Source organism: Cyprinodon tularosa, unplaced genomic scaffold (assembly GCF_016077235.1).
Source record: "Cyprinodon tularosa strain WSP-4 unplaced genomic scaffold, ASM1607723v1 ctg673, whole genome shotgun sequence".
Lineage (NCBI taxonomy): Eukaryota > Metazoa > Chordata > Actinopteri > Cyprinodontiformes > Cyprinodontidae > Cyprinodon > Cyprinodon tularosa.
In genome coordinates this window covers 34,570-61,556 of record NW_024039422.1, presented here as the reverse complement: position 1 = coordinate 61,556, position 26,987 = coordinate 34,570, and the positions used below count along the sequence as shown (strand labels likewise).

Below are 26,987 nucleotides of genomic sequence, written 5' to 3'. Positions count from 1 at the left end.
CATATCAAGGCTATACTTTTTGAGCAGTTAAATGTGTTTTTTTGTATCATTTCTTTTGTTGTTTATATATAGACGTTTTGTTTTTTTTGTTATGTGTGTTACCTGTTTAAGTGTACTACAAATTAGAGCATACAAGATTCCCATGTAAACCATAGTGATTTATTGATATGGTGCATAGTGTTCTCCTTTTTGGTGCTATAGAAATGTTCACCCTAGGCACACTTCGAGGCTTCAGTCCTGCCATTGCCATTGTGAATCACAACTATCTGAGATCCATTGATGAAGGTTTATTATATGCTTTGGCTTTTCCAAGAGTTGATTTATTCAGAGTATCTGCTTTTAACTCAGAGTAGGTTGGCCATTCTTTCTGAAACAGGGCCCTGGAGTGTTTCCTTTTATTATATTTTAAATTATAGATAGCCCCTAATGACACCCCCTATCATCCTTCTGAATGTGCAGGGGATTTAGATTTGACAGTGACCAACCATTGATGTGTGGTGGCAAAGCACAAGCAAGTAACCTTTAAACATTAGCTCACCTTGATTTTAAGTCCTTTATCGCTGCTTTCCTTCTTAGGTAATTAATGGTATGAAAGTCCCTCCTGTATTTGACATGGCATTGTTTTTTGGAGGTTACAGTAGCAGCCATTCAAAATGGCCCTTCCCAGTCAAACGCCAGCCGAATGATAGCCAACTTCCAACCACTGGACTAACCCCAACCCTCTTCTGGGCGTGCATATTTGTTTTTACTCTTGACTCCACTCTTTCACTGAATTTCAAGGTCTGACCAGGAGAAGGTGCTTCACTTTAAATCTTAATGTCCAAAAATCACGACAGAATATTTTAGTACAAAAACTGATGTTTAAAAGGGAATTGTAGGGGACCAGCCAAGGGCCCATCAAGGAAAGTGGAGAAATTTTGAATAGCTACTGCTGTATTTTTACTTCACAAGACTATAAAGTTGATTAAAACCAGAGTTTTCTATAGTTTCAGCTTCTTAATGCAAACATTTCAGACATTATCATTATAAAGCTATTTTACTATGGGCTCTTTTCTTATATCTTTGGGATTATTAATTTCTTACCAATGGAACTTATACCGGGAAATTTAGTCATTATATGTCCTCCACCTCATCCTCACCACGGCTTCCCGCAGGGCTGTGTGTTGAATCCACTGCTACACTCTGTCAGGGTTTGGTTGAGGTTTGGAGGACCCAAATGCAGAGGCAGACAGGCTGAGGAGATTTCTGGGTAGTTTAATGGGGCAAAAACAGCAACAAAGGCAGGAATGCAAAAATCCAACTAATAATCAAGCAAACCAGAACAGTGGAGACATCAGGGGAAAACCAAACACGAGGAGCCAGGGAGAGACGAGGAACGTGGACAACAGCATGGGAGGACAGCAAAGACAAGGAACCAACAAAGAGTGAGAGCAGAGGGAGAGTATATATAGGAGAGAGAGACAAAGGGAGGGCTAACGAGCAGACAAGGAACAGGTGTGAGAGGAGACAACGAGGGAGCCAAGGGGAAAGGAACATACACACACAAGAGGGCAAAAGGGGACAACAGAAAAACATGAGAACTAATATAAATCTAGAAATACAACAAAACTGGAATTAAACCAATAAATCTAGAAAACAAGGAGCAAAGTAAAGAACAGCAGAACCAAGACCATGACAGTGCCCCCCACTTAAGGGCGGATCCCAGACGCCCTAAAATGTCCAGAAACAAAAAAAACCCACCCTGGGTGGGCGGAGGGGGAACCAGGAAGGAGGGCACGAAATACAAAACCAAACGCAGAGTCCAAACAAAAACCAAAACAACCCACCCAAGGTAGGCGAGGGCAAACAAAGTCTCTGGAGGGCGCGAGGCCCGAGGCCAGGAAGAGTCTCTGGAGGCCGGCCGTGTGGCCGGAGGCGAGGTGACAGAGTCTCTGGAGGCCGGCCGTGTGGCCGGAGGCGAGGTGACAGAGTCTCTGGAGGCCGGCCGTGTGGCCGGAGGCGAGGTGACAGAGTCTCTGGAGGCCGGCCGTGTGGCCGGAGGCGAGGACGAAGGTGGGCCTCTGGAGGACGGCCGTGGGGCCGGAGGCGAGGACGAAGGTGGGCCTCTGGAGGACGGCCGTGGGGCCGGAGGCGAGGACGACGCAGTCTCTGAAGGAGGAGGGCCCCAGGAGGAGGCCGGCGGCATCTCTGACGAAGGAGGAGGGTCTCTGGAGGTCGCAGACGCCGTCTCTGACGAAGGAGGAGGGTCTCTGGAGGTCGCCGACGCCGTCTCTGACGAAGGAGGAGGGTCTCTGGAGGTCGCCGACGCCGTCTCTGACGAAGGAGGAGGGTCTCTGGAGGTCGCCGACGCCGTCTCTGACGAAGGAGGAGGGTCTCTGGAGGTCGCCGACGCCGTCTCTGACGAAGGAGGAGGGTCTCTGGAGGTCGCCGGCGCCGTCTCTGACGAAGAAGGAGGGTCTCTGGAGGTCGCCGGCGCCGTCTCTGACGAAGAAGGAGGGTCTCTGGAGGTCGCCGGCGCCGACGCCGTCTCTGAAGAAGGAGGGTCTCTGGTGGTCGCCGGCGGCGACGCCGTCTCAGACGCAGCTGCAGGAACCTTGGGGGACGCCGTCTCAGACGCAGCTGCAGGAACCTTGGGGGACGCCGACTGCGGCACAGGAACAGCCTCAGAGTGGGCTTGGAGCGCCCACTGAGGGGCCGTGGAGGCTCGGAGCGCCCGCTGAGGGGCCGTGGAGGCTCGGAGCGCCCGCTGAGGGGCCGTGGAGGCTCGGAGCGCCCGCTGAGGGGCCGTGGAGGCTCGGAGCGCCCGCTGAGGGGCCGTGGAGGCTCGGAGCGCCCGCTGAGGGGCCGTGGAGGCTCGGAGCGCCCGCTGAGCTTTATTTTAGAGAGCCTTTTACTTGTGTGCTCAGGGATATCAGGATGACTCTGAGCGGGCTCAGGGGTCCCAGGCGCTAGGCTAAACGGCCCGCTAATCGCCACAGGAGTCGCTGGCGCTAGGTTAAATGGCCCGCTAATGGGCTCAGGAGTCTCTGGCGCTAGGCTAAACGGCCCGCTAATGGGCTCAGGAGTCTCTGGCGCTTGGCAAAACGGCCCGCTAATGGGCTCAGGAGTCTCTGGTGCTAGGCAAAACGGCCCGCTAATGGGCTCAGGCACTGGGGAAGCTGCCCCGCTAATGGACTCAGGCACTGGGGAAGCTGTCCCGCTAATGGGCACTGGGGAAGCTGGAGCTAGGGAAACAGGAACGCTAATGGGGACTGGAGCTAGGGAAACAGGACCGCTAACGGGGACTGGAGCTAGGGAAACAGGACCGCTAACGGGGACTGGAGCTAGGGAAACAGGACCGCTAAGGGGGACTGGAGCTAGGGAAACTGGCCCTCTAATGGGCTCTGGAGCTAGGGAAACTGGCCCTCTAATGGGCTCTGGAGCTAGGGAAACTGGCCCTCTAATGGGCTCTGGAGCTAGGGAAACTGGCCCTCTAATGGGCTCTGGAGCTAGGGAATCTGGCCCTCTAATGGGCTCTGGAGCTAGGGAATCTGGCCCTCTAATGGGCTCTGGAGCTAGGGAATCTGGCCCTCTAATGGGCTCTGGAGCTAGGGAATCTGGCCCTCTAATGGGCTCTGGAGCTAGGGAATCTGGCCCTCTAATGGGCACTGGAGCTAGGGAATCTGGCCCTCTAATGGGCACTGGAGCTAGGGAATCTGGCCCTCTACTGGGCACTGGAGCTAGGGAATCTGGCCCTCTACTGGGCAATGGAGCTGATGGAGGTGGACGGGAAAGGAAAAGATCTTCCCTCTCCCCATAAAAGAAGGTCCATAATTGAGACTCCTCAATATGGGGAGCACTGACTGTAGGGTGTGTAATAATGAGTTTCTTTAAGGATGGGGCTAGCTGTTGGTCATGGAGGTGACGACTGAGATTTAGGGAGAAACTGACCTGGTTATGAGGGGAGCTAAGACTGGCAGCTGGCTGACCCATGGGAGTGGAGGCGTCAGGCTGACCCGCCGGAGAGGGAGTGGAGGCGTGAGGCTGACCCGCCGGTGAAGGAGTGGTGGCGTGAGGCTGACCCGCCGGTGAAGGAGTGGTGGCGTGAGGCTGACCCGCCGGTGAAGGAGTGGTGGCGTGAGGCTGACCCGCCGGTGAAGGAGTGGTGGCGTCAGGCTGACCCGCCGGAGAGGGAGTGGTGGCGTCAGGCTGACCCGCCGGAGAGGGAGTGGTGGCGTCAGGCTGACCCGCCGGAGAGGGAGTGGTGGCGTCAGTCTGACCCGCCGGAGAGGGAGTGGAGGCGTCAGGCTGACCCGCCGGAGAGGGAGTGGAGGCATCAGGCTGACCCGCCGGAGAGGGAGTGGATTTCTTTCCCCGGCGGCGCTTACGCCTGGAGGAGGCAGACGGCATGGGGGGACCAACAGCTGGTGAAGGTGGTGGAACTGGACCGGAGGCGATTGACTGCAGGGTAGGGAGGAGATGAAGAGATGGTTTGGGTGGTGGAGGTCTGCTGAGGAGCTGGGCGCTGGCTGCTTTGTAGTTCCACTCCAACTCTTCAAACAGTTCAGATAATACTGGGGGAGAAATGAGTGTGGAGTTTGAGAGGAGAATCTGTTTAAGTTGGCTAGTTGCACTCACCCTCTTCCAAGGAGGTGTAAGGTTGGATATTGAGTCCAGAGTATTGCCTAGATTGAGGAAAAAGTCCCTTAGGGTGTCCAGACTGGGCTCTGCTGGGTCCATTGTGGTTGGTTCCTAATGTCAGGGTTTGGTTGAGGTTTGGAGGACCCAAATGCAGAGGCAGACAGGCTGAGGAGATTTCTGGGTAGTTTAATGGGGCAAAAACAGCAACAAAGGCAGGAATGCAAAAATCCAACTAATAATCAAGCAAACCAGAACAGTGGAGACATCAGGGGAAAACCAAACACGAGGAGCCAGGGAGAGACGAGGAACGTGGACAACAGCATGGGAGGATAGCAAAGACAAGGAACCAACAAAGAGTGAGAGCAGAGGGAGAGTATATATAGGAGAGAGAGACAAAGGGAGGGCTAACGAGCAGACAAGGAACAGGTGTGAGAGGAGACAACGAGGGAGCCAAGGGGAAAGGAACATACACACACAAGAGGGCAAAAGGGGACAACAGAAAAACATGAGAACTAATATAAATCTAGAAATACAACAAAACTGGAATTAAACCAATAAATCTAGAAAACAAGGAGCAAAGTAAAGAACAGCAGAACCAAGACCATGACACACTCACTGTATTGCACCGCCCCCCCACCTCAGTAACACCATCATAACATTCACAGATGACACTACACTTATTGGACTCATCTCAGGAGGAGTTGAGTCTCCTGTAGAGCAGGGATATACAGACTGATCATAATCTGCACAGATAACAGCTTGACTTGATGGAAATTGAGACTTCAGGAAGGGTGGTGCGAATCCTCCTCTCTGTCAATGCTCATTGTGTTAAGAGGATTCCAGGCTTTACATTCTTAGGAATTCCCATGGAGAGCATCCATTTGTATTTCGTGACTTTGACTGGATGCTCTACAGCAGACAAAAAGCAATAAACAAAGTAATTATCACATCAAAGAAGATGATTTGTTGCCCCCTTCCATCTTAAGGGAAAATTAGCAGCTCTAGATTGTTTTCAAAAGCTACCAAGGTCACTAAGTAGATCAAGACCAGCTTCTATCCAAAAGTGAAACTAGGGGGTCTACCAGAAAGTCAGCTATAACTTGCCTATTTGGATAAGTTTTTGGTTGAGATCTTTATGTTTTAGAATAACCATGTGCAGGCAAGAATGATATCAATTGATTTGTTGTGTATAACTGCTTATCCTTGCAGGTTCATAGACACAGGGAACACCAAGGAGACATATAGAAGCCATAACTCATTCACTCATACTCAATGGCATTTTAGAAAGAGCAATCAACCTCAGCAAACAGCTTTGCTTTTTGGGAGGAAAGAAGCTGGAGCTCTTGGAGGGGACTGCATGGCACTTGATGCTCATGTAGAAGGAATGGGGTTGAACCGAGGGTCCCATCTGCTGCAATGCAACAATGTTTATTTCTAACCCACCATTCATTTTTTATTACTGTATGTTTCATTTATTCTATACTGCTCAAAGAAATAAAGGGAAAACGTAAACAAAACAATATAACTTTTATTAAATAAAGCTTCTGTGAACTCAAACTTTCCACTTAGGAAGAAACACTTTTTCACTTGCTGTTGTGTAATTGGAATAGACAACATGTGTAAATTCTTGGCAATTAGCAAGACACACTCAATAAAGGAGTGATGCTGCAGGTGGGACCACGGACGACTTCTACTGTAGGTACCTATGCTTTCTGGCTGATGTTTTGATTTTGAATGTTGGTGGTGCTTTCAGACTCATGGTTGCATTAGACAGACTCTACAACCCACACAAGTGGCTCAGGTAGTGCAGCTCATCAAGCATGGCACATCAATGTGAGCTGTGGCAAGAAGGTTTGCTGTGTCTGTCATTGTAGTGTCCAGTGGAGGGAGGCACTACCAGGAGATGTGGATTAGGCTGTAGGAGGAAAACAACTCAGCAGCCGGACCTCTCATGCACCTCCAGCTTTGTGAAAAGAGAAAGAGCCCTGCAAAGTGACCAGCAGTCCACAAATGTGCATGTGTCTGCACAAACGGATAAAAATTCCATAAGGATGTATAAGGGCCACATGAGACGTCCACAGATGGGGGTCGTTCTCACAGTCCAACATGTGCAGGACGCTTGGCATTTCCCAGAGAAGACCAGGATAAATTCACTACTGAGAACCTGTGCTCTTCAAAGATGAAAGTAAGTTCAAACTGAGCACATGTGACAGATGTGACAGAGTCTGGAGACACTATGGAGAGCAATCTGCTGCCTGAATACTTCAGCATTGGCAGTGGGTCAGTAATGATGTGGGATGGCATTTCTTTGGAGGGCTGCACAGCCCTCCATGTGCTCTCAAGTGGTAATGTAGTAGTGAATGACTGCCATTAGGTGCCAAGATTGGATACTCCGATCCCTTGTGAGACCATATGCAGGTGCTGTTAGCCCTGGGTTCCTCCTAATGCAGGACAATGCTAGACCTCATGTGGCTGGAGTGTTTCAGCAGTTCCTGCAAGATGAAGGCATTGAAGCTATGGACTGGCCCGCCCGTCCCCTAAACATAAACCTTACTTAGCACATCTGGGACGTCATGTCTCAGTCTGCCAATGTCACATTGCACCACAGACTGTCCAGGAGTTGACGGATGCTTTACTCCAGGTCTGGGAGGAGATCCGTCAGGAGACCATCCACCACCTAATCGGGAGCATACTAAGGCATTGTAGGGAGGTCATACAGACACATATTACTGAGACTTATTTTGCCCTGTTTTAAGGACATTACATCAAAGTTGGTTCAGCCAGTAGTGTGAATGTCCACATTGATTTTGTGTATGACTCCAAATCCAAGCCTCCAAGGTTTAATAAATTTGATTTAGACTGATAATGTATTTGCTATATTTCTTGTCAGCAGGTTCAACTTTTGTACAAAACAAAGAATTCAATAAGAATATTTATTTCGTTCAGATCTACGATGTGTTATTTTAGTGTTCCCTTTATTTTTTTGAGCAGTTTATTGTCATTATATATGTAAATCATTGCTGCTCCAGAGCGGAGGGGAGATTGCGCCTGAGAGTGGGCACAACAGCTGACTCATGTGCTACACAACAATGCATGTCTGACCAATTTATTCAATTTATAGTGGAGTTTTAGCCTCCCTAATATTCACCTGAGAAACAGTCACTGGTTTATATGTGTGTGATTACAATTTATCTGTCTGAGGTGTAGGGGTGTAAATAATAGTCGTTTTGTATCGATGCATCGATCCAACAGCCGACGATCTGATGCATCAATACTTCCGCAAGAGTATCGAATCATGTTTTGTTTTTTTTCTTCCGGTCTATTTTTATCCATTATCTCCTGAACGTATTTCTCCCTCCCGTGCTGCGGTGGCGCTAAACCTATTTTGCCCTCCTACCTCGCTTCCTGGTTATACTCTTACAGCAGTGTGTTGCAGTGACCTTGACGGAGACATTTTTGATTTATGCTCAATATTGAAGCGTGGTCTGCGCTACATACTGTGGGTCTAGATACGGCCGAGATGGTGAGGAAGTCGTGGCAAGTTTAGTCCGACAACGGAGGGACATGAGGGCCAAAAAGAGCGGAGATCCAGGAGGAAAAAGGGTCCCAGCGTTCTCGCGCACCTCGCTCTTCTAGCGGGTCAAATTTCAAGAGTTGTTTTCTGCAATTTCGGTCATAAAAACAAAACAAGCCGGCCTCCCGTCTGCGGCACTGTTTGCGGTCAGCTACAATTTGGGAGAGGTGTAGCAGATTATCGAAAATAATCGAATTGTTGCGTCAGGGATTCGATACTGAATCGAATCGCCATGATGGGTGTGATTTACACCCCTAGTGAAGTGTTAATGTAGGGAACTTCCTGTAAAGGCTTCCTCAAACTGTTGTAATTATCTTCAGAATCAAGGAGGAAGAAAATTTGCAGACTTTGTTTCATATGCATGATTATAAAAAAAATCATTGAATTCAACTTATATGCACTGGAAAAACTGTGACTTCTTTTTGAATTATTCAAAATGCTTTCAATCTAGATATTAAAACTTTTAGACAATGTGTTGCATTGTCTCAAAGTTTTCAGACTTTCTTAAATTATTCTTTATTGAGCACGACTAAAGATTCCAGTTGAAATACTGACACTTACTCTAAAACATCCTGTTATTTAAAATGTACTTACTCTCTTGCACTGCAGATTTTTCTCTGTTTAATGGGTTGAAAATCAAATTTCACATTCGACAGGTAGCTATTGGAAGTAAATACATGGGGAGGTTGTGTATACACACACATTCACTGCAACTGACAGAAAGACTGGGAATTCAGATGAAAGATGACTGCCATTTGAAAAGAAATCTGTGAGGATAGTTATATTAAAAATTGATATTTGGGAGAATTTTCATGAGTTCATTTTGAGTCATCCGATTATTGCAGTAAGGTGTTTTCTGTCCCGCAGGTGCGCAGAGTGAGCACAGTAGTGACCCGTCACAGAGAGCAGCGGGTGCTGGTGATGGTCATCATAATGGTGGTCTGCTACCTGGTCTGCTGGCTGCCATACGGGGTGGCGGCCCTGCTCGCCACCTTCGGCCCCAGGGACCTTCTGAGTCCGGAGGCAAGCATCATGCCTTCGCTGCTGGCCAAGTTTTCCACCGTTGTCAACCCTTTTATATACATATTCATGAACAAACAGGTGAGAGGGTCAATGCATCTGTCCAACTCTTTTTGTTTTTTTTCCTGGACATTTTTGCTGAGAAATGTTTGTTTCATTATTGATCAGAGACAAACATTTTGTTGGAATTAATATGTTTAAATCTCAATGAATGTGAAATATTCTGCCTTTAACTTCATATTCAGCTCAATAATTATTAAATTTGATTAACGGAGCATGATCTTTTAAGTTTATTTAATTCTTAATGTAAATCTTTGGATTAAATCAGCAGATTGCCTGACCAATCTAATGTCATCATAAAAAAACAAAACAAAAAAGGAAAACTTGTCTTGGGGCAATCCAGTTTTTAGAGGAAGTTAAAATTTGAATTGTACTGAATATTAGTTTTTCTCTGCTGCATCGTAACAGAGCAATGTTGAAGCATAGATTCCTCTTTCACAAAGCAGCAGGTGATGTTATGGGTCCATCCTCAATCAATCGTTAATCAGCCACCTATGCGCTTGCATAGAATAGCATAGCATAGCAACCCCTCTCTGCTGAAAGTTGCTTCCTCGACTTATAGACTGGTAATAATCTGCAAATGCTGAACAAGGCACAGAATACAGACTATAGATTGTTTTATCTTTGTTGTCATTCAGCATTTTGTAAATATTATTTGAGTTGATTACCTAGTTCTTTACTCCCATTAGCTGTTCCAGTTGCAAGCAACGTAGTTTTTGGAAGAAAAACAAAAGCAAAATGCTCCCATGTTGAATATCAGCTGTTCATTGGTGCCCTGTTCTTTGAGTAGTAATGTTGATATAAGACACGTTTTCCGCACTTACATCTCTACTTCTTCTATGTTAAAAATCCATCACAAAACTTTTGATTTATTATCTTTGCAGGCAATTTCTAATATAAATTAAATAGATATTTTGATACTCTCACTGTCTACTTACTTCATCTTCAGCATACTCTTTCTCAGCTATTTTGCATTCTTGTTTGATTTTTTTCCCACCAGCATTAAAACAGTTTTTCAGAGTGTGGGATGTCGAAACCACAACATGAATCTGTAGAATATGCATTGAGGCTGAAAATTCAAAGTCTGTTTATTGAGTATGCTTATTTCTAAACTATATCTGTACCAGCAGTTAAAATATTTATTCTGACATTCCAATGCCATAAACGACTTTTTTCAAAAATAATGAATTGAAATTAATGTTGTGTAGTTTATTTATTCAGTAAAAAACAGTTTCCACTAAGTCAGAAGCACCTTATAAAGTAGGAAAGTGTATATTTACAGATGAAAATCTAAAGCGGTTATAAAAATTCTATACTTTGAGTATTAAGCTTAAGAGCAGATTAATAGATTACTGTATTCATTTATATACAAATGTGCCCAAAGAGTATTCTTAGTAAAAATTGTCCATATCCTATTTCATGCAGTTATATTTTGCAAAATTTTGGAATGCAGTATTTACAAAAATTACCTGAGAAATCACCAAATGAAAAGGGTGTCATAGGCATCTGTTCTGTGTTGGAGAGCAGATTGCATCTAATCATATGACACCCAGGCCAGTAATTAAGTTTTTGTGTGATTTACACCCGCAGGAGGGGTGAGCAGAAGGCAGATTTCTGTCTGCTGGTGCTTCGTTTACACTTCAGGCAGAACACCCATGAAGTGACACCCCGCTGCTTTCACGGTGGCAAAGCATTGATATTCAAGGACAGAGTGCAGGGGAAAAAAAATTATAAAAAAAATGGAAATGAATCTGGTTTCCATTACTTTCATTTCTAATTGAAAGCAACACAGATATGAAGGTGTTTACTGCATGGAAGAGCTCACAATCAATAGATCTCCAAAGCAGTTAATAGCTGATTGATATAGATCTGAGCAAACAGACCGAATAGCATTGCTGACTCACGTCTTATTGAATTATTTCATTTAAAAGCAAAACATTAAAACCTTTTGAAAAGGAGACACATTAAGATAAGTTGAACATTTTAAGTTCTGGAAACAAAACACTCTAACATTACTGTTTTCTATCTGTGTTGCAAAACAGTTGTCTCTAAGACAGACATACCTATTAGTTTTAAAATGCAGTTGTCAATGTCAGTATAAAATTACATAAAATAGCCAGTTGCTCTTTGGCCTTAGCCTTCAAGTAAGAGATCTTTTAGATATGTTTTGTTGTTTCAAACTTACTTTAAGAAAAGTTTTAGATTTCCTTAATAAAGGTTTGAATGGGGATCTAAGAAAGTTTTGCACCAAAAGCTGTGGCCAGAATTAAGATTTTTTTCCCCCCAATTTTAGGAAGTTTTTATGTTTGTTTTACTGCTTTTGACCTGCAAAACTCTTGGTTGTAATGTTATTTATATTGATTTATATTGGTATGGTTTAAGGCACTGAATTAGGTTAAGTTGATGTTGTTTTTGTTGATGACTTGAGGGCTTTTTGCCAGGCTGGTTTAGGGCCCAGTCCAAGACTCAGTCCAGGATTATTTATGTATGTTTTGACAATTTTTTTATTCCAATTATTTATTTATTAAATTGCAGTTCTGAAGCAACTACAGTGGTAGGAAGTGTTTTATTGATTTAGTAATTTACTTTCTCAAATATTGTTATAAATTTTACTCTTTACTTAATTACTGTATAATAAATGTCTTATACTGCTGTTTACATGTCTAAATTTCCTAGGCAATATTTTGAAAATTTACAGCACATTTTTTGAAATATTTGCCAGAATGCCTTACTGCACGTGGATGTGGGTCCCCAAGCTTAGATCTAGGTTTCTCAACCACCATTGTTGGGATGAGGGTTTCCCCTCAGGGAAGGGGATAAACAATTAAATTAGGTTTAGGTATAAAGTCCATGGACCTTAGGTTTATGTTTCCTCTAAAATCTTCAGTGTTAGCTTTATTTATTTATTTTTTATTTGACAGAACCTTAATGGTAAATATACATACAGATAACCGATTAAACAAAGAAAAGTGTTCAAACATCTGTACAAACAGCAGCCAGGGATCATTCAAGTACAATGCTTGAAATTAGAGTACATATTATTACTTAAAATGGCCTTAGGATTTGAAATAAAAATAAAAGCGTCCCAGTTAACCAACTTTTTGTGTGCTTTTGCCATATGCATTGTAAGAATGGTGGCACCCAGCCCCTGCAGTTGGTACCTTTTGTTTGCTGCCCTCTCCAGGTTAGAAAAGGGTTACTGCATCTGATATTTGCTGTTTGTTTAGCAGAGGATGTGGTGTAGTTTACTAAAACTGATGACAGCAGCTTCATCCTGGGCAGTGGTCAATAAATTCAATGATTTCACTATAATGGGAATTGCAAATCAGTCATCGTTTTGTCCATTTTAAGGGTTAAAAATCAGCTAATATGTTAGAACTAGAGAATGTTTTTAACATCATCTGCCCACTCTAATATAATCATTTTCCATTAGTTTTGTGTCAGTCAGTCACATGACCTAAAGGTGTATGGAACGGGACAGATGGTCCCAGTATTCAAGGTGAGACAGGAGGTGGAAAGTTCAAAATGTTTATTAACAGAAAAACATAACCAGACAGAACAGAAGTGCGGAGGTTTGGATCTGAGGACTGCAGCGGCTGCAGGAGGGGGGCTGAGCACTACCCCATCACTGACACTCTGATTTAACAGTTCAGTCCATCCTCTCCAAGGAAGGCAGAGTCCAGCTGATGGACTGCCAAATGAGCTGCGGCGCAAATCTGCCCATCAGTGTCCCCTGACTGGCAGCAACCTCAGTGAGCAGCCAGGAATCCGATCCAGGTCAGGGATACAAATCAGACAGGAACAGTTCTGGAATCCAGGAGTCCGCAGCCCAATCAGGGGTTCCGATCCACACAGGAACAGACAGATCCAGGGTTCCAGGAATCCACAGAGCGTGAAGGCAGGTTCAGAGTTCCATGCATCGAGCAGCAGGCTCAGACAGAAACACGCAGGATGCAGACAGGCAGAATCCAGCAGGAGTCCAAAGATGGTTCAGGTGAACAGATCAGACGGGAGCAGACAGGCTCAGTGGTTGAGAGGGAGCAGAATCAGGGAATCAGAAACCACTAAGGAAACATGGAAACGCTCTCACCACTGAGTAATAAATAAACAATCTCTATTGGTCTCTACTGGATCTCTACTGGAACAGTGACTTGAACCTTGGACTAACTAAAACAAACTAAACAAAACCAAGACATCAAACAGAAAACCAACAATGATCCGGACCCGATAACTGGGCTGAGCCCAATATAAAGCAGAACCTGCAGGTGGACGAAATCAAGAATGATTAGGAACCGGGCAGAGTTAGGCAGGTGAGCAACATGAGCAATTAAGATCAGCTATCAGGTTAGATCATGACAAAAAATTGTTGGAGTAAAACTTTAATATTGAAGAGAAAACATAATAATAAGAAGAAATGTGTTGAAATTGGTCAAAAAGTAGTGTGCCTCATCTTTTTATTCTAAATTAATGCAAACCATGATAAATGTTTGTTTATCAAGAGTGTTAGGTTCAGAAATTGACGGTCCCCATCGCAATGTATGCACGAGGAGCAACAAAGAATCTCTGATCCAGTTCAGCTTAGAGCTGCTGGCGTTCTCCATACAACCGTCCTTTCTTTCCCAGCATTTCCGCCGTCTTTGGTGAAGATGGTGGAGAAAAATCCTACCCAGCCCTCAACCCTCCTGTAGGTTCTGTGGTCCTCCAGTCACACCTTTCAGTGCCAGCGTTTTTGAATTTCATAGATGGGCAGAAGTACGTTTCAATATTTGATTAAGACATGTTCTTTAAAAATCTTGTTACAATTAGAGGTATGGTTTGTCTTCATGATACTGCAAAATGTATTCTTAATCAAAATAAGACAAATAAAGCATCAGTTCCTGTAACATAAAGCTGTACTTGCAGACACACTTCCACAGCAGTAAGTTGTGATATTCTCTGTTCAGGGATAAAAGCTGCTTGGATACAGGTGCTGATGTAGCACAGCTACTTCCCAATGGGACACAGGTGAAAGACCATTATGTTGGGTGGCATGTGTCCTTCATAATGCATTCTGCTACAAAGAGAAGTGCAGCTCTGTCCGTTTTACTCACCAGGACATTTTGGTCATATGCTGTTATCTTATCAATCAAATCTGCATGTTGTCTAATATGGAGTGACTGAAACTGAGTTCTATTTTTTATTCCCTGTTTTGTCATTTGGATCACCTGAATGATATGCAAGTAAATTCAATTAGAAGAATGGTTGCTACCTGTGAAGCATTTTTTTGTTCATTTCATGTTTGCTGTTTATTTCAATTCAGTTAAACATGTTTTTTTTTCTGCAGATCTTATATCATCTGCAGCTCTACAAGAAACTTAATAGATGAAGAGATTTTCTAGCATGACGGTTTTTGGTTGGTTTTTCAATCTAAGGTTTTTATAGATTTGTGTCCCGCTTGTTATCATTTCAACCATATACGATTCTTTCTTTAGAACTATAATAAAGTATTCAAAAGCTTTTTTTGGCCTTTTAGGTACTGTATTGCTGCTGAACCAAAGTCTTTTAGAGAGGATACCCTATAAAAAGAGGCGTTTAGATTTACACTATTATCCTCAAATGTGTTTATTCACCAATGGTTTTACCTGAGAAATCAAAGCGTCTGATGTTATAGTCCATTTTAACAGGCTTCTTAAAATAATATTTTAAACAGATACATATTTTACATTTGTACATTTTGAAAGAATCAAAAGCTGTAGAGGAATTTTATCAAATTCATTCTAGACTAAAAAAGCTTTTACCGGGCGTGCTTAGGTTGCGCACACACGACCCATGTATGGAGGCCTTAGTCCAGACTTGTGGTCCTTTTCCACATGTCTCTCATACCCCTTACCTGTCAGCCTGCTGTACAAAAAACAGCCTCTAGTGCTGTAAAAACTCAAAAACAACATTTACCCTCCAACTTATGATGGAGCTGAAGCTTCAACAGAAAGAGAACTGATAATTAATCACCAAATTGTATTTCCACATTTTTATATATATATATATATATATATATATATATATATATATATATATATATATATATATATATATATATATATATATATATATATATATATATATATATATATATGGCTTATTCTTCTGCTAATTTGGCACCACTCAGTAATATTAATGTAAACTAAACAAATTTTAATTTTTAGAGTGAAACTTAAAACCTTCCATTATTATTTCAGTATTATGTCCATTGAATCGATATTCTTTCTCCAACTCTATCACTGAAAAGGTGAACAGTTTTAACCTCTCCTTTTTTTCAGTTTTGAGTGCACTTTAAAAGCTGAACCAAGGTTACCTGTTAAATGAAATAATTTTAAGGTCCTAAAAGGATTTGTTCTTTTCTAAAATAGAACAGCTGAGTGAGTGTTTTTCAGGAGTAATTTCATACTTTTTTACAGAGGTACAGTAGTAATAGGATAAAGAAGCCTAAGGTGCAGAGAAAAGTGCCAGCGAAGGAATCCTGAAGGCAAAGTAAAGTCATAATGGCACGATGAAAGACAGGATGGAACTGGGACTTTGGGAGTGACGATGAAACAAGAGGGAAGATGCTGTGGTTAAAAACTAGCAGATGAACAGTGAGCATTAAGATAAAGAACAGGCAGGAATCAGAAAGGTGACCGTGTGGAGATGTAGAGTTGTGTTTTATCTTCTGAAGGTAAAGCAGCTTTGATTTAGATTAGCGTGTGATGTGCCACACTTTTTGCGGATGACCTTTTCACTCCCCACCCTTCCTCCCGTTCTCCTTTTATCTGTCCCCTCCTCAGGCTGTCGCTCAGACATTCAGCCTGTCACTTTCCAGTCTATGAGACATTTAGTTTTGTTTGATGGCTGACTTGTTGTGACGGCGGGGCAAATTTTCCACCATGTTTCTAACCTGAACCTGCAGAGCTGCAGAGGAGGCTTCGCTGTGTGGCGCTTTCAGTCTTCAGTTCCTCCCAGCCCATGACTATAAACACAGTGAGTTGAGGCGAGTTGAAGACTTCAAGCGCTGTGCAGATTCACGACCCAGACCGACGAAAGCTCTAGACCTCTGACCTTGGTACCTCAGGGGGGGATTTCACCAAAGTTGCTCTGTGAATCTGCAGCTCTACTTCATCTGATGTTCATATGTTTGAGAAACAACATAAAAAAACATTTATTTAATGTGAGCAGGTAGTATGTTTTTAACTATGTTTACTCTTGTGTCATAATTCGCATCACAAGATTATCTATTAAGAAACACCACACACTACAATTAAACAGTTTTGGTCTCACGGTGCGTTCTCTGCCACTAAACGAAATCACAGCACACAAGAGCCAGTTCCACCCGAACATTTAGATATCAGACAAGAAATTTTGTCGAGCGCTTTAGATCAAATTGTGAGTTCACAGTAAACAGACATGGCGGACAAAGCAGACGCAATAATGTGTCTACATGCTACACTATAATTTAGAGGTGAGCTGTCTGTTTTTTTGGTCTTAAGAATCGTGAATGCGCAATATTTTCAGTTTAGCTTCTCTTGCTGATGGCAATTGAAATCAACTTTGTCGACATACATTCATGTAAATGATTTCAAATTTGTATTGATGTGCAGATGGACAGCTCACTGGGTCATATAATGAAGACAGACTAGGATGTGTTTTGGTATGTTGCTCGCTCAATTCAAGACAATCCTCCCTGTTGGGTTTTTTTTTTGATAAGGTTACCTCCCCGATAATCAGCGCTTTCCCTCCTAGGAGGCCCTGAGGATACGATGAAAAATGGACGGTGTTATAATGAGAAATACCTGGCTGCCAAGAATTACCTCCCGTTTCACACACTGATGAAAAAATGGATTGAACTATTAAGGAAAAAAACATATTCTTAATGTTTTCATATATCTTATTCATTATGCCCTAAAATGTAGAGATTTGGTGGCCAAATAAAGTCAAATGAATATGATTTTTACTTGTATGGGGAAAAGTTTTAGTCAATGTGCAACAGTCAGTGTCCGATGAATATATTCTCTATATTCTCTGCACAGACGATAGCCTTACCCACTTTGCAATCAACACCATTCTATATAATTTCTGACAAAACATTAAAAATATGTTTAAAGGTTCCCCTTGTCATTCATATTTCAATCTGTTTTCTCATCAATGTGCGAGAGTTTAGGGTATTGTGCACTCCCACCACAGGGGAGGAAATTCTCAGCAGGCAGGTATTTCGCTGCATTTATCTGTCCACCAAAATTCTCAGTTTTAGGACATCAATGCATAAGAAACATAAAAACATTAAGAATATGTTTAAAAGTTAACTTTTTCATTCATCGTTCGATACATTTTCTCATCAGTGTGCGATAGGGGAGGTATTTCTTGACATAACAGCGGAAGTCAGTGTGATTATCTTAGGCTCTGAACTTGGCTTAAGCTGACGGTTTAAAAACTAGACTTCAATTTTATGAAAAGCTATAATATATAGTAACTAAATTAAAACTTTGATTGGGCTTTGCTGTAATGTTACATGTGAAGGAATACCCATGGTCTTGCTATCAAACTAAGTGACTAAACTACATACTGTACTCTGTTTATATCACTGTGGAAAGTAATTTTGTTTTGGGTAAATTGTAGTCTATAAAATCCAGTTATAGTAAATATATATCACAGAATTCGACTTTTAAGATTCCTGACAAATTCTAAAGTATACTGTATTATAAAATATAAATTTTCTCTGTAAGCTCGGATAAAGCAAAGTATGTTAATTGAGTCCTCTTATTTATATTATAGAAGCTACATGTTTTTCTTTTAGAAAGCTTGTCTTCTCTTAGACATTTTGTTTTCTTTGGCAGATCACACTCACTTTTGTCAGGGATAAATTTCCCAACTTCTTCACTTTTTGCTTTTGTTTTTTCTTGTTAGACGAGGCGCAGATGCATGAAGCACAATAGAGTTTACCTTTAGTAAATAATGTTTTTTCTTATTCATGATTTAAAAGGCTTTATAATGTTTCTGACTAATAGCTGATCAAGGGCACAGAGTTTCACTGACATAAAGCCTAAGCTTTAGAAATCTTATAGCTTCTTGTACAATTTAGACACCTGGAATAGATGGTGACTAAACAACCATAAACTAGGTGTGCCATGCAAAACATTTACCTTATATAGCATTTTGTAAAAAATTAAATAAAAGCCTCTTAGTAGTCTATTAATGCCTGATTCTGGTAATTTAGCTTTACTAGTTAAAATGAGATTAAGCTCTGTCTGTCCTTTGTTTTTATGCTGCTGAAATACATGAGGTGTGCTGGTCACTCTGAGTGTTAAGTAGGTTTTTTATTTTTACTCCACGTCCTGCAGTGCCCGATAACACCCAATGACAGCTGCTGCTCTCTGCTCCATGGTGGGAGCCACACATGTAGACGCCATCTGTTCGTTCATCCGACTTGTTTAGTCTTTCTCAGCCGTAAGTTGTCGTCTGATTATCACTGCCTCCTCTGAACAGATTCTTCTGCTTTGAATCTGCTGCTGGAATCAGAGAAGTACTGATGGTGACTCCTTATCTGTACTGCTTTAAATGATCTACTCAGGAACAGCTGGAAAATTTTAAGGCGTTTTTTTTTTTTTTTTTTGTGATCTCCTTGAATCATCTCCAACATCTTGAAGAATGTCATGAGTCTCCAAACTGCCTCTGCCTGATTGAGGTGGCTTGCTGCAGGAGTTCAAAGTTTTGATGCACAGATGTGTGCTTAACTTTGAGCATTAATTTCATTCCCAATGGTTTATAATCAAATTGTTGGACTTTTTTGATTAAATAGAAGCTGATGCATAAATGGACAATAAAAAAAATTGGGCAGTTTAACAAAGAAAACGACAGCTACAGTATAAAGTCAAAGCTGAGAGATGTACCTGTGTAGATTGGTCATCATCCGAGATTTTGAAGCAGGACTGGCTGCATGTCAAAGCATCAAGCTGACAGGCCTGTATTTGATTCATTGTAGTTTTATGCCTGGCTTCTAGTCACTCCATTGGCTGCAATGTAAAGGTTTTTACCAAGCAGAACACTTCACACAGACTCAGTGTGGTTCTGTGTGTTTTTCTAACTGGGAAAGAGACCCCCACACCCCCTCCAAATTGCATGTATAGGCTAAATGCTTTGAGACTAGGGGAACAATTTACATCATATTCAGCCCTAAAATGCAAGGGAGAGAGGGAGGAAAAGTGCAAGCAGAGCGTTTGTGATGTTATTTACAGTAGTTGCAATGCAGGAAATGGAAGACAGATTCAGAGTTCAGACCCTGTGTGATCGGTTCCCAATGGTCAGTAAAAAATGCTCATTTTTCACTCGGTGTGCCAAAATGACTTCTGACTGCATCTGCAAAGGTTTCCTCACAGTTTGAACCCAGGTTGAAAATGATTGCACAAAATCTCAACATGCTGCTCTCTGTACAAAAATATTTGAATTGTAAGTTTATTAGCAACCGAATTTGAAAAAAAATGCTTTGCCTTTGCATCAAAGATGAAACTCATGGTGGAGGTGTGACAACAGTTTGTAGTGTAAAAAAAAAAAGTATGTTATAGCTTTAGGACTGTGAAACTCGGACATCATCCAAATAGCAGACTTAAAAATTAAGAAGTGGAGAAATTCAAGATCTATATTTAAGGTTTATGACACCAGTGAATTACTGTAAGAACAAAATATGAAAAATACCTACAGAGAACCTTCCTATGAGTGCCTCCAAACATTACTTCACAACTCCACCGAGGCCATGAGGTCACAAAAGACATCCAGTAAAAAAAAATCTAAATCACTCACAGCTTTTTTTCCGAAAAATCATTATTTAGAATTTGCATTTTAGATTAACGTAGATGGGCTTTATTTCTTACTAAAATTGGTTCAATATTCTTAAACTTTTAAATGTGACAAAAAAGCAACAAAGAATCTATTTTTTTAAAGGGGGTTGAAACTTTTTTTTACAGCACTGTAATATTTTAAATAATACTACAGATTGTAAGAAAAGTTTTCATCATAACTGTGGAGAATCATCATGATTTGGGCTTTATCTTAGATTTATCTAACCTCCGAAATGCTGATCTTACAGACAACATAAGTACAGCCTTGTGTTTGTGTTGTATGCCACCTTTAGTTCAGGGTGGAGTAAAATTACTCCTCTTAACAAACCTTCCTTTAAAGTCTCATCTGATTTGTTTTAGCCTACAGGTTTACAGACCAGTAGGTTTTGAGTTGCAGGTGATCGTTTGGTCTCTCATCGGCCTCAAGATCCCAATCTGTGCATCCCTCATCCTTCTAATCCCTCTTGACGTCAATCTGTCCTCCTCTTACCTCTCCCGTCTTATTTTCTCTTTCGGTTCATACACAAGACTTTTTTGTTTCCTGAGAGGTTCTATTTCACATAAATTTCTTCCCACTCTGCAGTAGAATAATATTAAGGGACACTAAATGACTTAATACTGACAGCAAACTGTGAAAGCACTATGATTTCACGATGCCCTTGGGGTAACAGAAATTAATTGGCTAATATTTGATGCACTGTCTGCCTTAAGTATCTCGGTTAAGAACCATAGCAAACTGGTCTCATTTACTCCCATAAATAAGTGAATTCTTTTTTTAGTGCTGAAGGATCAGAGCAGACTGGGTGAAAGTGAGTATTATTTTATTTCTCGCAGCATGTCACTTTAAGTTGCAGGACCGTGGGGAAATGTAGTAGACTTTCAGTATACGTGTGGAACTGATGAGTATACTAAGTACACTACGTTTATCCAGGGTACACCTGCTGGACGACAGACATGGCAGAAAGTCAACAGGGAAATAATTAAATTGGATACAAATGTAAATATTTTTATTGATGGTTTAAAAGGTCTAAGATTGTTGTGTAAACATTTAAACTGGTTCTGATCTTACTTGGCAAAGCTGAGCTATTTTGCATCATTTGGTAATTATAAATCTGAAGTTATTTACGGAGTTCCACAAGGCTCTATTATTGGGACAATTTAATTGAACACCTACATGATCCAGATCACGGAGCAATGGCTGATCCATTAAAAATACATGACAACAAAATAGTTGGAGCTCATTGTTGATTTTCTTAAAATTATTTTTATTATTATTATTACCTGGGGTGCTAAATTTGTCAGGTATGGCAGAAGCACCAGGGCATACGTTTTTTTTTTTTTTTTACCAGGGTTAGAAGAGGCTGCAGGGATTCATGACTGTAAGTTTACCAACAATGGTAAATTGAAACACATCTCCTGATATGCAAATTGATTATTTCTTTTTGGCCTGTGAAAATACAATTCCTGGTGGTTTTGCAGAAGGCCAAGACAGCAAAAATATAACATTACACTTTTAGTGTCACTTGATTGACTGCAGTAACAAGGTGCCACCAGCTAAATTACCTCCAGCTTACTGCATGAAATACTGAAAATTATATTATTACACCCCAGATTTATAGTGTGCTGTGTAGAACATTTCTTTTTTGGTTACATTGTTGATTTTTTCTGATGCTCTTATCTTTGCATCTTATATTGCTTAATTTAAAACAATCTATTAATTCATTCATGAGTGTCTCAGTCAGAGACTACGGGATACATTTAGAGAACCACTCTTCCTAGTCCTCTCCTGACTATCTGCAGTTGACTAGTTATAAGCAGGTCACCACAGACTACTTCAGGTCTGCTTTAAATGATTATGCTTTGAATGCATTTATAATCCTTGTAAAAGAAATAAAAGGGGAAAAAAGGAAGAAAATGTCTTTATAGCAGTTTTTTTTTTTTCACTTAGCATATAGTCTTGTTGAACTTAAGAGTGCAAAATAAAATCATTTAAAAAATGCTTGTGGAAACGGAATATCGAGGCCTGGCTGTGTCTGGAGTTCCGTTTCCACTCATTTATATCCGAAATGTCCCATGTTAATGTCGCCAGTCAGATAAGGGGACCCAGTATTCAAGGCAAGACAGACAGTTGGATTACTCAAAAAGCATTTATTTAAAAATTGAGCTGTGGTAACAGCTGCTTGGGTGTCTAGGGCAGGAACTTCTGCAGAAAGGAAATGAAGGTTAGTGACCCCGTAAACCTGGCGGAGGATTATTATGAACGCGTGAGTCACTAACCTGGTTTAAATACTTCAGTCCATGCCCAGAGAACAATGTTGATTCCAGCCAGTCAGCTGAGAAGACGCAGTGTGTGCCGCACAGAATTTCCAGATGCTGAAGCCTTGAAGACTACAGAACTGGCAGGAAATCAGATCCAAGCAGATGAAGGAAGGCACGAAAATCCAGAGGGCAAAGTCAAAGCTGATGTCAAGGATGTGCTCAGGATTCAGAACCCGATCAGAGGTCCGAAGCGTTTCCGAAGGGACATCCAGGTCGGTGACAGGAATCAGTTCCAGGTTAGGTTAACAGGCAGAAACCAGCAGCAGACGAAGACAAGTCAGACAAACAGAGCAGAACAGGAACAGGCAGGCTCAGAGGCCCGAAGGCAGAACTGGTCTGGATAAGGGAATAGGAACACACTCAGGTAAGCTAGAGAACTTTCACCAAGGGGAGTGTTGGCCTTGTGGTTAAAGTAGTGCGCTTGTGCTCTGAGATGGATGAAAGTACCCGGTTCAATCACCACAGCCTCCACTCTGGGTTCATGAGAAAAAACCCTTAACCCAACACTCCTATCTGGGCACCACACAAAGGGATGGGTTAAATGCAGGGAGTGAATTTCATTGCTCTCTACTTGTGACAGAGTAATGACAATAAAAGCTTTGGGAAATAAAGAATAATCTGGAGGTAGAGGCAAGAGCAGGTGAAAAATTAACCCAGTCATCAGCACCAAAATCATGACAGTTGCGAATCAGTAGATTTATGATGAGATCCTCTTTAGACGTATTGCTTATTAAAATTAGACTTGGCCAATTTATTTATTTTTTAATAAACACATTCATCTCCGTTAGATTAAGGGTAATTAATTTGAATACACTCAAACACCATCTAAATCTCTGTTGAATGGTTCCACATGGGCATGTTAGATCAAAATGAGTTTATACTGAATTTATTTGAGAATATTTCAAATCTTTAGTGCCGCAGTTTACATATAGAGTTCCAATTTCCATTGGTTCAAGCAACATAAAACTGCAATTATTTTTTTTTTTCTTAATGAAAACCTGGTTATTTAATCACCACTTTAGAATTTATTTAGTAGAGTATAGAAAAACAGAATAAAAAATAATATTTTCTAAGATTGTTAAAATTAAATTTGTAAATATGTACCTACTTAGTCTGATTATATAAGAGTATAATATGTTAATCTTTAGTCAGCAGGAGATCTAAACAAAAAAATGTAATTAACAATGAAAAAATCAAGCAATTTAGTTTCATTAAAACATTAAATGAATTGCTTTTCCAAAGCTGCATCAGTCATTTATAATCAGCTGGCGTACCCCCTGCCTCTGCACCTGCAGCTGTTAAACACTGAGGGTTTTGTGAGACTTTGGGCTCTGGCAATGCGATAAGAAAGCCCCCAGGGTTTATTGGGGTTAGGCCAGTTTGAAGCATGGTGGGTGCCTGGCTAGTGCACCATAGGTTTTGGGAATGTGTTGGTCTGGCAGTGGGCCATAGGAACCATTTTAGGCTCTGATAGGGTGGCCTTCCTCCTGGGCTACCAGGTGCTACCTCACCAAGCGGAATTACACCTTGCCCTCTCCTTCTCTGCTAGCATTCTCCTCAGTGCTATGTATTCCAGCTACTGGGGGATTATATGAGCACTAGCTTACCGAGGTAACCAGACATCCGGACTTAGTCTGCACTATGGTACTGGCTGAGAGAGTCTGTTGCTCTACCCAGGGGGCATAGAGTTATTTTGTGGGGGGTTTTGGTGGCAAATGTTAAATGCCAAGCTGCTCTTTAGCACTTAGTGTTGTAGGGCTTTATACACCTCGCAAACCCACACACATAATATATAGTCCAATGTATCAAAATATAGTTTTTTGTTCATTTAAGTGGCTTGTTTACTTTGATGCCGATCAGTCGTGTTTTAATAAATGCAAGCTAGTAATCTGAATGTCATCTTGCAATATTCTTTTTTAGAGATACATTTTCCTGACTTGTTTGGGAGAATAGTTTTTCCTCATTGTTTGTCTTAAAATCCAGGACAGGACACACAGGGGAACTAAAATACCCAACTTATTGCGTTATCAACCAATAGTAAGTCTTGAATTAGATCTAAATGATTTTACCTCAAATATTTAAAACTTTTAATTATTATAATTTAAAGCAATTCCTTCATATTCTCTCTCATGAATTCCTTTAACCTAGAAACAGTTTAAAATCCACAGGAACATTGATTGAAAACTCTCACCTTTCCACCTGCTGCTGTTTGTGTTTTTGTGCAGTTTCACAGATGTTTTCGGGCCTTCTTCTCTTGCTCCGCTCCAGAGCGAGGCTCCACCTTAAAGACTTTTTCTCGGCCGACAAAGACATTCCGCACTGTCCGCCAGGAGAGGGACTTCCAGGTGAGCGCCCCCGCCCCTTCGACAGCTGCGCCAACACCCAACTCTGTGCAGGAGGCCTCGCAGGGAGCCAATCACGTGGCGCCGTCATCAGTGAACAGTGGCTGCGTTGCTGCAGACGGTCCTGCTGCAGAGACCGCTGCAGAGCCTGAACCTAAACTGATTCTGGTGGCTCACTACAGGGAATAAAGAGAAAAGCAACATGAGGCGAATACTGGCAGAGGAGATACAGAATAAAGGGAGCAGGTCTCCAAAATATGACAAAACATCTTCATTAGAAAAATTGACTGAAATGCAAAACAGTCTGAGGCCGTTTAATCCCAGAGAAACACCCTGCATTCTGAAAACAAGAGCTCTCTAAAGCTTTGTGTACAAAGCAGGCTGAAGATATGAAGATCAGGGCTACACGCAGTGCTTTGTGTTTACATTACACACCTTTCCCATCAGGATTTACCAGCTGAATCCCATTCAAAAGAGCACAACCATGACATTACATACCCCTGCCCGACGTTTAGGATAAAGGAGACTGGAGGGATTCACATTTATCTGTTTGGGTTCTAGTTTAGACAGATGTTTATTTTTGTTCACTTTGTGGGAAAAGATTAGGAATCCAAACACAATGGAGTTTAACAGCTGGTTGGAGAATGTCAAAAAAGTTTATGTGCATTTGATTAACAGAGGATAACTTGCTTTTAGTGTCTTTAAATATGTGATCTCTTGTATTTTTTTTACTGAATATTGTGCCTAGATTAAGCTTGCAAAAGTGTCCATGTTGCATTAGTGTTTTGCATTTGCGATTTTGCCACAAACCTCTATATCATTTTGGGGGATTTCATATTTTAGACCAACACAATGTTGTGTATAATTTATATATTTTTTTTTCTTTTAAAGAAATATTACCTCTTAAAGATGGGATGTGCACTTCTGTTGAGTGTCCTTCGCTTTCAGATCTTAAGGTAGCATCCAGTGTAATTCAGTTTCAGTGAAAAACATATGTGGTGAAGTTTAAAGCAGATATTGGTTATTAAACAGTTTCCCTGTTTAAACAGTTTCCTGGTTTGATCAATCATCCAGAAACAGAAATGGTTTAACACAAGCACAGACTTATCAAAACATGGGCATCCACATCAACCTAGAATACTAAATAGAGAAGCGGTAAAGAGGGCCATAGTAACTGTGGAGGTGTTGCAGAAATAAGCAGCTCTTGTGTTAGAAGCAATGAACGCAGGAGAGTAATGCACTTTATGAAAGGAATTTATGAAGGAAATGTTATTTTAAAGGAAATGTTGCTTAAAAGGGACACAGCATAATGTAGAAGGTGCTGAGGTAGAAAAGCAATTTATGTTTTATCGCTTACACTGCACAGGTCCCCTGAATGCGTCATTTCCAACACAATGTTGTGATCGAGATATCAAGTTGTGGGGATCCTTATTTTCAGAGAGGGAGGCTTATCAGTTTTTTGTGGCCAGAAGGATGAAGCTAAAATACAGAAATTTCCCAAAAGAAAACCTGTAAAATACCTGACAATGGAGGAGAGTCCTTAAAAAAGACTTTGAAACTGATTCTCACATAATCTTTTCAATAACGCTCGATAGGTTTAAGCTATCTTTTAAAGGGGAACGCCGTTTTTTTTACATTGGGCCCTTAATTTTATGTTATTACCTCATGTTCTACTCACCCATATGATTTTTGTGTCATTTGCTGACACAAAAATGCTGTTCTGAAGCTATTTGGTTAGGTTATATCCAAGTAATGTCTTCCTATGGGTAACGACTTGAAGGCACAAACTAAACTGTTCATAATTTATTCTTTATGGTACGCCAGCATTCATAACATGTAGGCGAATCACTGTCCCCCAGACACCCGCGGTTATATTTTTTATATTTCTATTTTTTTTTAAACAAAGCGGCGTGTGTATGACGTCATCCACGTGCGCATGCTACCGTTCATTCTTCCTGTCCGCTGAACTGCAGCTAGTTTTACTCACATGCCTGGAAGATGTCTAGTGCTACTACCACAGATGATCTCGCTCTCGAATGGAATTGAACGATTCAGATTAGCTAGCCGAATGAATAGAAGGGGTCGAGCGTAGCTGGCTGGTGTAATGTACATTCGTTAAATAAAGTAAAAAAAAAAAAAAAAAAAAACTATTTAAAAAAAAACGTTTTTTATGAATGCTGGCGTACCATAAAGAACAAATTAGGAACAGTT

General features: G+C 41.4%; 1 protein-coding gene across 1 annotated transcript in view; it reads left to right on the top strand.

Annotated features, from left to right (window-relative positions):
- The window catches only part of tmtopsb (teleost multiple tissue opsin b), a 72,060-nt gene extending 45,648 nt beyond the window's left edge, over nucleotides 1–26,412 (top strand). The window contains exons 3-4 of the mRNA XM_038267435.1: nucleotides 9,062–9,295; nucleotides 24,660–26,412. Of these exons, the coding sequence (XP_038123363.1) occupies nucleotides 9,062–9,295; nucleotides 24,660–24,965 (540 nt within the window). The 3' untranslated portion in view covers nucleotides 24,966–26,412. The remainder of the gene's footprint in view (nucleotides 1–9,061; nucleotides 9,296–24,659) is intronic.
- Nucleotides 26,413–26,987: the final 575 nt, after the last annotated feature.